The 12,398-nt window shown below is 40.0% G+C and overlaps 2 protein-coding genes across 2 annotated transcripts in view; both read right to left on the bottom strand.

Moving 5' to 3' along the window:
* Positions 1-9,592, bottom strand: part of LOC145456951 (sphingosine kinase 1-like) — a 30,771-nt gene extending 21,179 nt beyond the window's left edge. The window contains exons 1-6 of the mRNA XM_080335100.1: positions 9,429-9,592; positions 8,840-8,957; positions 5,472-5,584; positions 4,771-4,917; positions 3,454-3,548; positions 3,274-3,392 (exon numbers count right to left, since the gene is read on the bottom strand). Of these exons, the coding sequence (XP_080191226.1) occupies positions 3,274-3,392; positions 3,454-3,548; positions 4,771-4,917; positions 5,472-5,584; positions 8,840-8,957; positions 9,429-9,585 (749 nt within the window). The 5' untranslated portion in view covers positions 9,586-9,592. The remainder of the gene's footprint in view (positions 1-3,273; positions 3,393-3,453; positions 3,549-4,770; positions 4,918-5,471; positions 5,585-8,839; positions 8,958-9,428) is intronic.
* A 32-nt stretch (positions 9,593-9,624) lies between these two features.
* Positions 9,625-12,398, bottom strand: LOC145456956 (protein FAM3C-like). The gene has a single exon (XM_080335105.1). It carries the CDS (start codon positions 12,350-12,352, stop codon positions 11,567-11,569), a length of 786 nt encoding a protein of 261 aa, XP_080191231.1. The 5' UTR covers positions 12,353-12,398; the 3' UTR covers positions 9,625-11,566.

Here is a 12,398-nt window from a genome sequence, read left to right as displayed (position 1 = left end):
AGCTCTCGCATCGTTAGTTAAGCGTCAGCAAGAATGCCATGTGGATTTTTAAACTACCGCAACGCCGACACCGTAGGCTAATCATGTTCAGAAGAAAAAATTCCCCTACAGTATACACCTATTTCACAACCGACTTAACACGTTACACGTAGCCATCAGTCGCCAATGAAACCTAGTAAATGTTTCAGTAAATGACAGACCTAGACTACCCACTACAAAATGCTTCTTCATTGGATAGTCCGCTATCATTGCACCTAGCAGCCAGTGACTATAAATTTCAAATTCAACATCTACTAACATACACAACGGCTCCTTAAATAGGTGAGACAGTGAACTGAACTTGAAATTCTCAATTAATCCAATAACACCCATTAGCTATCATGGGTGTGCTTTAATGGATGGTTTCCAATTGACTACGGCGAGAGTAGAATTTGTATTTGATCCACTCATAAATATTAGTGGTGGGCTACAAGTAGGCTGATTGAACAATTCAAATACATTCATAGATACCCGGCTATGAAAGATGGATCGCATTAGTTTCCGAAACCCCAGTACACAATTAACAATCGCCAAGAACGCGCAACTTGTTTTTTATTGAACTCAATAGGAAGTTCTCGAGTTCGCATTATTGGGAAAACAAAAATCAATGTTCCATAGTATGTTGCAATGCGAGGTAAGATTCCATCCGGTAGCACACAGACAAAAAGACTGTAAGTTCAAGGGATATATTCATCCAATACAAGTTGTGATATTCATCAACAGAAATCGTATTTGAAAGGATCACTCATTGTTGAATGAGCCGAGTAGATAATGGGTGTTTTACTGATGCCGATGTCTGATAGAAAAATAATGGTGCAAATATATAAGTGGGCAAGTGAAATTAAGGGTTGTTAATACCACTGTGTTGTTAAATAACAGGAAACAGTAATCATTTCAGCAGTATGTGTGATCAATAACACATTTTGCTAAGTGCGCCTGATGCAGCATTTACCTGTCCATTGACTTATTATTGCATTCATTCTCATATTCCCAAGTTTGTGGTTTAGTCAAGGCGGCTATTTAGTACCTTATGCTTAGTTCGTAACAAAATCAAACAAAAAACACCCACGAACACAACACAATCATCATTGCTGAAAATCGCCTTTTAAATGAAGTTTTGTGATTCAGAAAACGAAAGTAATCAGCATTGGCTTGAAAAGACTCATTAACATGCCCGTTAAAATTGCAACTTGATTTCTGATGACAATTTGGTCCCTTTGATTTACCAATAATATGTCTATTGGCCTGAGTTTATGGCTTGAACAGTGTAATTACAACTAACTCTGAACATTTTTAAATATTCAGAAATCCTATTTCACGCATATTTGGCCTATACCCAAGTTGAGCTGTATTTTGGCAAACACCTTCCAGTTTCGCATGGCTTACTGCCACAATGATGCCATGATTGAAAATGAAGTGCTCAAAATAAAATGCGATATCTGCATTTTCGTCGACATCATGGAAAGAGGAGATGAAATACACACTAAAATGTTCATTTTCGAGAGATGATCATTCAGTTCCGATTGAATGATAGCCATGTCGAATGATTCACAAGCAGTTACCTATTTTGAGCAAGCCACAACGAAAATGATGCCACAATGTCGTTACATGCAGGGTATTGTGGTGCATTATGAATAAACATAGCACTACTTTCCTGATCAGCCTACCGTATCACTGACTATTTTAATCAAGGAAGCACCGCATACAAAATTCATTCAGAAAAGGTTCCCAGCTTAGATAGCACCTAGCCATTGCTACACACACAATATATGATATTTGTTGAAACCTTTCCAAGATAATAGTAAATGAAAGCATTGTGAGAAAGCATATCTGTCTTGAATGATTGACTACAAAACAGGATCTGGGGGTGGAATGTCACCTTTAACAATTCTAGGGATTTATGACATTGTTATTACCACTACATTTGTAATCGGACATAAAAGAGTAATTGCCTGTATACTTACCGAACCAAAATGGACAATGAAAATTGAGGGTAGGCCTACAGCGGAGTTGAGCCCAATAAATTTAACGGTGAGCCCACCTAACGAGAACTGTAAAAAATTGGCTTTTCTCTTTATACCTGTATTGCTCTTTTACTTTCAAAGCACTGCAGCACCTGGTTAAGTGCCAACATTACAATGAAGCGTCGTATAGGAGTGAGGTCTCTTTTGCTACAAAATCTACCTGCACCTCACAAATGACTGGATCTCACATGTAATCAACGCCACGGCCTACTGAACAGCCATACACAACCACGGATACTCTTTAAACCAGTGGTTCTCAACCTGGGGGGCGTGAAAGCATCTGAAGGGGGACGCGAAGAAGCAGTAAACTGTAAAAAATGTCCGAGCGCGAATTACCTCCAATTCAAGCGTGTTTCTCTATATATAGACCGAATTTCATGTTTTTGAATTCTCTCATCAACAGTCATAACCTGCCATGCCATCAAACAATCTGTTGGGGTTGCTAGCATCCCGGTTGGATTTTGTGATATGGTGATAAGGGGGGCGAGAAATTTTTCACTATCATAATGGGGGGCGTGTCTAAAAAACGGTTGAAAACCACTGCTTTAAACTGATTCATATCAGCAAGACATCAGTCTCAACCGACCTCCAAAAATAATGCTCAACAAATTTTGGCTCGAGTATTGTAGTGTTGAGCTCTACAACACAGACACAATTACATATTAGATCAGGGTTGTCCAGAGCATTCTTTCTCAATGAGGGCGAAACACAAGCAAACGCCTAGGCCCAATTCGCTTTGCATTCATTTGCTGTCTCACATATTTTAATGGGGCACTGCTATTTCAACTAACAAATGGATGGGATCAACGTTTCCTAAGGCAACAATCAAATTTTAATGGTATCGCAACCTCAAAATCCAACTCCCGCATCGATGCGCAGTGCGCACTCTAATGGTCTGTTGTGTCACAAAAACGGAGTAACAAAGTAATTTGGCAGCCTGCGATCCAATAGGCCTATATAATATGTTTTGGTTGAGTCGGTAGCAAAAAGTCTTGTTTAATATAATATCTGTTACCTGAAGACCAGAGATTCAGTGACTGCCCAACCTAGTGTTGACACTGCCATGACTTTCCCTGAAGTGTTGTCAGGTTCAAGCAGTATTCGATTACATTTTTGGATCTTCTTATGGGGCTGATAAGGCTGACTCGCAGGCCACAGTCGGCCTGCGCATCATAGTTTGGAAACCCCTGTGTTACACGACATAACTCACCCTGTAGATGCATAGACGATGGCAGCAGCGAGAGCATTCCCTGAACCGCCCGGCACAATTCCAATGGGCATCTCGATGGCTTCCTGCCAGTCAGGACGATCCATTAACCCGTTGATGACCTGGGAGTGCAGCAGTATTACCAAACAGTTCAATAACGCAACAAGCTGGCACGGATACCACCTCGTGTACAAGGCCGTCTCCCGAGACGATAACGATACCATCCCAGTCGCTGAGCTTGAGATTTTTCGCAATCTCTCTCGCGTGCCCCGCATATTCTGGAGTGAATGGTGAGCATGTTTAAAATTGCTAGCTGAGAAGATTCAGTGCCAGATCGAAGTAATCGCAGTATTTGTATTCAGTATCTAGCATTATCTCTATGCAAACTGTGTGATGTCGCAAAAATTTGTATGTTGGAAATATGTCAACGGTATAAATGGCAAATTTACCAATACTGCAGTTGTTGATATCAAATGCGCCGTGAAGTAATGTTATAGCCGATTGGAGTATTAGGTATCATGGTCAAGGATCAAATCTCTTCAAATTGTAGACGAGAACATGAAATTCACCATGATACATTACAAAAGTGCGAGATATTCCAGTTTGTACACAGCGAGATAAGATTGAGTTATTCCTGCTTCACCTAGTTGTGAAATTTGACGATTCACTGCTTATTGCTCACGCACCCACATAGATTCAAGTACGGTAAAATATATCAGGTGTCATAAAATTATTTTGTACACAATAAAAGATTTATATATACATTATAGAAGTGCCTTACAATTACAGGACTGTATACTGGTGTAACATGTAACTCCAAATTTTAGGTATGCACGACTCACTGCTACATAAAATGAGTAGAGTAAGATCAGTTTAGAGTCCTAAATTCATAAGTGGTTCTAGTTACACAACACCTCCATGGTACCATTAAATCACCTTTAATGATCCATCATAAATCTTATTCATGGAATGAACTATCTGAACTCAGTGTCCCAAAATCCCAACAGTGCTTGTGGTTACGCACAAGCCAAGGCATAATTAACTCATGATTCTTTCATTAATCACAAATCTTGTTCACAGAAAACACAATGCAAGTGAAAAATATAGGCCTAGAAATCTGATTTATGAGCAAATAAAAATGAATTTCATTTCATGGTATAGATAATAATTATAGCATGGCAGTAAGCCACTTGGTAAGTTTTCCTGAATGGCTGGCATATGAGTGAGAAAACTTTTGTATTTACATGCTTGACTGAACTGTGGTTAGATTGCCACGTTGCCCTTTGTATGGAGATTAAATTGATCCCCATGAATGCACACTTGCACACTGTAATAATAATGCAAAGCTAGACCTATAGTTCCCTCCTTTAATCCCTATAGGCTAAAAGACTAGGGTTTAATAAGAAACTTTCAATGAACAGATGGCATGATGGTTATTGAAATATGTTGTCTGTTATTGAGGAAGGCTAAAAAATCAATCTGCAATTCTCATCAAATTACCTGTATTTCGCACTGTGTGTTTTATCTCAGCTTCCAACAGCATCGGCTTGACTTTCTCCTTGTACATGGCAGTGGCTTTCTTCCTTCCACTAAACGGATTCACGAGTACTAACAGGTTTCTGGTCGCCAGAGAGCCATTTTCTGTGTCTATGTGAAGAAGATATAATGCCGTTAATGCACTATGCCAGGAGCATTGAATGTGTGACCTTAACAGTCCGTCACTACCCAGTATCGCATCAACATTGAGATCCTTCATTTAACAAAAATTGTTTTGTAGATACTGCTAGACAAATTTTACAACTTTCTCGATAGCACAAGGCTAGAGATGTGAGATCGTACCGCTGTGATGTCATACACACACACTGATTGCTGAAACCATGATGCAAGGTAAACGCATACCCGCAATAATTGTTGGAATGATCGCAAAATACACGCCAACGTGAAATGTCAATCCAAGATTTCATTATTGCTGCTGAGTAGTAGCACCACCGTAAAATTGAGTTATACTCAAGTACACTTCAAGTGTAGTATAGTACTTTCTAGCCAGGAGCAACACTGCTTCAACTAGAAATGAGAAGCTTGAAAGTAGGCTACTCCAGCTCAGGCTCTAGACAGGCTATGTCCGTGACTTTCTTTTGAACTAGAAAGGCAGCAAACCAAAATTGCGTTACTATTATAGTTAGTGAAGTAAACGAACATGCCTTCTTTCGTTCGAATTATTTCGCCGGCAACCAGTCTTTTAATAGTCATTTTCCACACCTCAGCGACAGCCGAGTTTTCTTGATACGTCCGATTACAGTCAATTGTGAATGTCCTATCAAAACAAACAACGTGTGAGATGCAGATATACCTACCATTGCTCAACACAGTGAAAAATATTGTAAGTCTCTGATTAGACCGGCGGATTCTCAGCCCTTTCTTGGCCGTGGCCCATTTTCCGGTTCGAAAATGTGCTGTGGCCCACCTCTCATCTTGAAGTCATAATCCTGTTCAATGCGTGGTAATCGACTGCGCCGATATGCCTATTTCTCTAAAACATGCGCATTTGTCTCTTAATTTATCGATGATATTTAAATGTAGACCTTACGGACCATTACAACGAAGCGCAACGTAAATTTTCAAGTTGAATAAATATCCTCCAATAAACGACCAACGAAATAATCTTGGCCTCTTCGGGGTCCCGCAATCAGGGGTTTGGGTGCTGCAGTGACAGCCTTGGTAGATCGTAGGCCGAAACTCCTATATATATTATGATCGTCCGCTGCTCCATTCGCATCGCAAAACACAAACATCAAATCCACGCATCCACCGTGTGATTGGGATTTTAGTTCCACTATTGTGGGGAGTAATATAATCATTCTGGGTCAGCTTCAAACAATTCATTGGTGAATGGGTACTACAGAGAAGTGGAGAAAGATTTTTTTAATATGTATGCAATAACACAACTTGTGCCAAACCAATTGAAGTTGCTATGTCAGAATATTCAATCCAATGATGCAATCAATTCATGTGACTCTTAGATTATGTACAATGATATCAGAGTGAACATTTTAATCCGGCTCCATATATTAGTGCACTCCGCTAACACCTCAATCCGTTACGATTCGTTGCGGTGGTGCAGTATGCCTCCACCAGAAGTTGCCAATAATTTGCAATTTTGGCTATCTTATCTTACAATACTGCGACTTACCTAAGTAGCCTACAGTAAATCTATACATCAATTACATTTCATTCCGAGTTTATTGCACAGTGCACACCCCTTACAACGGCATACGACATATGCCCCAGCCCCTGCCGGAATGCTTGGTTACTTCAGCATTACCTTCCAGTTATTATATACTCGAAATTATTTTAGTTGTAGTAGTACATGCAAACTCCATACGTGCCAACACGTCTATCAGAGTCGGATGAAAAGCTTTACGTAGCCTACGTATAATTAGATCGTATGAATATATTTTTAGCGATTAACATAACAAATTTAACTAAACTTACATAAATTCTGAAATTTTCGAAATAGCTTTGTGGCCCACCTCAAATGCTCCTGTGGCCCACCAATGGGCCATGGCCCACCCTTTGAGAACCCCAGGATTAGACTCAACAGCTTCATTCCGGAAATCTACATCATTAAACTAATGAGGCATGGAGCTACATTAAAGGGCAAGCATTAGGATTAGGAATTGCATGGAACAGTTAAATTATGATTTGTCCTTTTATGATGTCAGGTATAGAACGCGGATAAATGCATGCATGATAAATTCATCTCATGGGCCGAAATCCTTTCGGAGGAACAACATTACCAAAACCAACATTGCATGCTTGCTACAAGGAAAAAAACTCATGTCACAAACAACAAAGAGTATGTTCCACGAGGAAGTTGGTATCGCCTATCTATTCAAGACCAGCATTCAGTCTAGACTTACAACCAACACCAACCAAATATCTTCCAGAACAGTGGTTCTCAGCCACCAATCAGCCAAATACATACATATTTTGTAACTCAATCGCAATATTGCAAGAAGTTGAACACTATTCCATTGATAACAGAAATAGATAACCAAATATAATTTTGATTCAGACATTTGGAATGTATTTTTCTGCATCATGTCGCATATAGAGTTTGTAGTCTAGCTTGGACTTAGCGTACGTCACAATGCTGAAAGTACCGTACCAAACTGTTTAAGAGTTAATTATATTTAGCAATTTTGCAGTACATTTTATCGAGATTCGGCAGTTTAAAACAGGCTTGCCAAGATGCAGTTCGATTAAATGAAACCGAACAAGCAAAATCAAGTTAAGGTAGTGGTGTTTAACAGGACTTTTCCTTGCAAAAACTGCAAGTCCAAAGACTCCCAGTCACAAATCAATCTCACTTTTCTAATTTTGACTCGAGTCAAGTCGAGTCATTCTCAATTCACCTTTAAGTCAAGTCCGAGTCCAAGTCGGCGAGCAGAGGGTCGAGTTCGAGTTATGGTATTATGACTCGAGTCCGAGTCCAAGTCATTGTGTTGATTGATCAGTTTCAAGTTGACGTCTTGTTAAACTCACTTTTTTTAACTCTGTTTGGTGATAGGCTATCGAATGGCTCGCATTTACAATATAGTAATTTTTCCCACTTTTAGCAGTTCCTCGACACATTTTCAAGTACTAGTACCAATAGACGAAATCCCAATAGTGTGGTTACTTTACTATTATTCGAAATTACAACGAAATGTGGGTCTTGGTCGTCTGAGTCACGAGTCATATGACTTGGTTCGAGTCATGCGCAATGACTCGAGTCCAAGTCGAGTAAATAAACAAATTGACTAGAGTCATTTCCGTATTTTGAGAAAATGACTCGAGTGAAGTCGGGTCATCAGGAAATCGTGACTCGAGTCGGACTCCATTCGAGTCAGGACTCGACTCATTACAACCCTGGCTTTAATAGAACCATGTATAACAAAAGGCAGCCGCAAATTTCTCATGGAATATGATTTTTGAAGGACAACTAGTTTTAAAAAAATCGTTTTCAAATTCTATAGCCCCCAGGCTAAAACAGTGGAGAACCCTGTTCCAGAAAACAGATCTGGGTTTCAATAAACCATATTCAAAGATTTACCCAAATTTTCAAATCTTTCCATTTTTAGCTATCGAATGAAAATATGTAAAGGGGGGGGGGGAATATTGAATAATCTAGCAGCGACATGCAACAATAAAGTAGTAGCCTAGAGGTAGATAGTACAGGAGGAATTGAGGAAGGATAAGGAATTGAAATCTGCAAATCTACCAATTACCGACAATTAGCTACACTGGCAGCACCAAGTGACATCGTGCTCGATTTCAATCTGTTCATCTCAGTATCCTGCAAAGCGCAGCGCATAGATACACAAGACTTTGTTTGTTTCCTACATTCATGCAGAATAATCAATGCAACCGAGCTGGCGACAGAGCAAACAATGCAATGGGGAGAATTCAAACAGACAAACAAATTGTTGAAATACCAATACGCAAGCTTCACACTCGTATGCTAGGTCCTTCCTACCGGACACTAAATCAATACCATACTGAAAAAGTCGGTGAAATAATATATTACTTTGTTACTCGCTGTCTCACAACGCTGGATCCCAGAGCTTTCTTTTTCAGCGGATATGAGAATATACAGAGATAAGCGGAGGCGATGTTATTCTTCTTCGCTTGCAATATATGGCACCCTAAATCAAGACAACTTGAAATGTGATTTCACAGTACCGGTATGCATGCAATGCAATGAATTGATAATATTGCCAGGGAAAAAAGTCAGTACTCAAAAAATATAACCACAATGTGCCGATGAAGTATTCAAATTAGCACACATTTGGTTTAAATTGGGCCTTTATACAAATCTCAAGTTAACATTCACAAGTTAGCATTCTAACTTTAATCTGTTACATCATTCATAACACCTATGGAGCGGCCATATGTTGGCAATTTACAACACCGTCAATTACAGTTCAGTTCATTGCAAAAGGGTCAGTTAAGATTTACAGACTGAATCTCTCGTCAGCTTTTCGTGTCCTGTGAGGGGACTACAAGTCTAGCGCACAAAGCGATACTTCCAAACACAAATACAGTCAGCCTAAAACTACATGGCATTGAATCCACAAGAATAACATATTTTCAGAAGCAAGGGTAAAAGTTCGAACCTGTCACGTCATCCAGCATAATATCGTCATTCTTTCGACTACCGTTCGAGCTCTGGGTGATACGTATTCGACGATTTGTCAGCGTGATGCAGAACTTGATTTTGCCAGGATACAACGCAAAGTCTTCTTGGAGAATATCGTACTCCTCATCCTCCATTGGAACGAAATCCTCAAGGAGCTTACAATAACGCTAACACTAGGATATGTAATTTGCATAAATAGATACAAAACAATTTTTCATATATTTCTAGTTCTAGGGTAGCGCTTCCAACAATGTGGATGACATGGCACATACTTTTAATGGGGCGAATCCTGGATTTGACCTGGTTCTCAGTATTTCAAGCCATTGCTGACTTCAAGATAAGCCCCACCACCAGTAAGCCGCATATCAAAACAAAATCGATACATGTCTCAAAGGCAATTTAATAATATATCGCTAGAGTCTATAAACATTGTGCGGCAACAAATACAGCAATACCTCTAGCCAAGTTCAACTCAACAGAGGTGTTCAGTGTAAAATAGTTCTAGCAATTGTGATATATCTTATACTTTGCTACTACCTAAACAATAAACGAGAAAAAGAATGGTCATTTCGTGGCCGCTGTGACACCAAAACTGATCAAGTTAATGTATCACGATCACCCTTTAGGTTTAGTACATGGCTGTTAAAACTGAGAGTTTGAACTAAAATCAGGAGCTGAACTTATCGCCTGGACTCGAAGTACGGCCGGTATGACTTGTTACTAGAATGGATTACAAGGCTTGTATAATAAGCAAAAAATATCGCCATGTCATAACAGGCAAAAAATATCAAATACACATCTCCCGTTGCTACAATGTGATCAAAGCACAAAACTCAGTTCGGTGCATAACAGTGTCGGGCAGTAACTTTTTGCATGGCATACCAAGGCATCATTTTTACATTAGTAGAAGTTATCACACTTTTGGAATCTATGCAGCCAGGTGGAAGAATGGTAGGGAAAAGTTAACGGGCGTGTAGGGCAAATGAGACTGCATTTAGTGCCGTCATGCGTCATCGACGATTCTACAGCCTACCTATGGGATTGAATAAATGGCGCTTGTTGAGCATGAGCAGCTGTGTCCAAATAAAAGCAATCTAGTGGCAGAAGCAAAAGACCAGAAGACACCGTGAGGGCATTGTGCTTTATTGATCCAACTCATTTTGCTATCACTGCCTCCCCAAAGATCAATATACTAGGTGAACGGCCGATGGTCGTGTGTGACATGGAATACAGCCATAGCCCTGGTCACTAAATAAGGTTGATATCATATTGTACTTTGGACACCATTGGTCCTGTTACCACTGTCATCAACATTTCGAAGCAACAAAGCGATAGGCCTACAGAAGATCATGTGATACCGGAGATTATACGGCTCCTTTATGAACAAATTGCAATTAACACACCTGGATGAAACAAAAGGCTACAGATACGTTTCAGTTTCAGTTGGGTGCACACTGCACATAATGCGGTGTACAGCAAAAAATATACATGTATAAGGATTCTGGCTTCACAATCAACTAGATGGCGTTGGTATAACAAACAACATACCAAATTGCACCAGCTCAATTACAATTCCACACATTTCAATAGCCCAATGTCACACTTCATACCCTATTCACAGAAATGGATAAATGTATACTGCAAGATGCCAGTTTAGAATCAAACAAACGTGTAGTTACATGGAAATCTTTCATAACAAATCACAAAAGCAGATACGCACAAACACAGCTTACATACAGAAAGGCGCATAAATAGGGTAGAGACACTAAATTGTTAGATATAACATCACTGATAGTGATTTCAAGTTACTTTCTTCGAACGGCTATAGGTGAAGACTGCAGAGTATAGACAGACATCTTACTAATTACGACACTGACATCAAACGGTTCCCTAACAACATATCAAGACGTGTCAGGCATAATTTCGATATAAATTATTCAAGTCAGTAGTGAAAATGGTACAAATTAGCTAAGATTGCCGTATCTTGAAGATCGTGCTATAGACCATCTGGTACACTTCACAGTGTATTTATATTGTCATCAGCACCGGTTCGTTAACTCTAGCAAGTGTTTAGGATGCGCATGCTGCCTAACACACTGATCAAAGTCCAACCCTTCACAATTTTGGCAAGCACCCTTCTAACGAAATGGCCTCCGGCCAGTCCCCGAACTTATTTTTACTTTTATCGTTGACCGCGATATGTTCGAAATCAGACGGCCTCTTTGTCTTTTTGCCGCCGACAAAAATCCAATTGTCCCGAAACGCGAGAGATTTAATTTTTTGACTTCCTAACTCCGCAAACATAGCGCGTGCTTCATCGTCTAATTTAAACGCAGCGTCATCGTAGGTCGTCACCAAGACTACGTGATTATCTTGTAGTTTCTTCAGAAAGGCTTTCACCTCCGTGCTATCCTTACCGTACAAATCGAAAACACCTTGGTCTACAGTTTTCCCGTTACTTCCATCTATGACTGCAATGTTCATTCCACGTTCGACGTTATTCAGAGAGTTCTTCAACACCCATTTTCCATCAAAACATACCGACGGGCCGATAACATTAGCGGCACCCGATGATACGCGGAATGCGAATTCGGCATCTGTGCATTTTCTCTGCATGTCGCATTTTTGCAGGCGAAGCTCGTCTGGGACATGCAGATTTTTATCAGCATCATCCCATTGTTTTTCCGCTTGTTTTATAATGTCCTTGTCGATCAACGAATCAGGATCGTCGACTTTATCAGATTTGTCCGGTTCTTTCGCATCCTGCTTTTTCTCTTCGGTTTTTGGGGCCGCCGATTGAGGTTGCGAGAACAGTCCGGTGTAAAGCTGGATCGTGTACCACGTCAAACCGATCACAAAGCAAACCAACAGGGCTCGAGGGATGATGGATCCTCGCACCATTCTCCTAGTTCCCGTTCGAACAGTACAAGCTACAAATACCGATTAT

This window comes from Botryllus schlosseri, chromosome 15 (assembly GCF_051294905.1).
Source record: "Botryllus schlosseri isolate E-star chromosome 15, Bs_hap1, whole genome shotgun sequence".
NCBI lineage: Eukaryota > Metazoa > Chordata > Ascidiacea > Stolidobranchia > Styelidae > Botryllus > Botryllus schlosseri.
Note: the sequence above shows the minus strand (reverse complement) of the source record. Positions and strands in the feature narration are given on the sequence as shown.

Excerpts from the sequence above, each read along its gene's own strand:
- LOC145456956 (XM_080335105.1), bottom strand. The coding sequence starts at position 12,352 with ATGGTGCGAGGATCCATCATCCCTCGAGCCCTGTTGGTTTGCTTTGTG.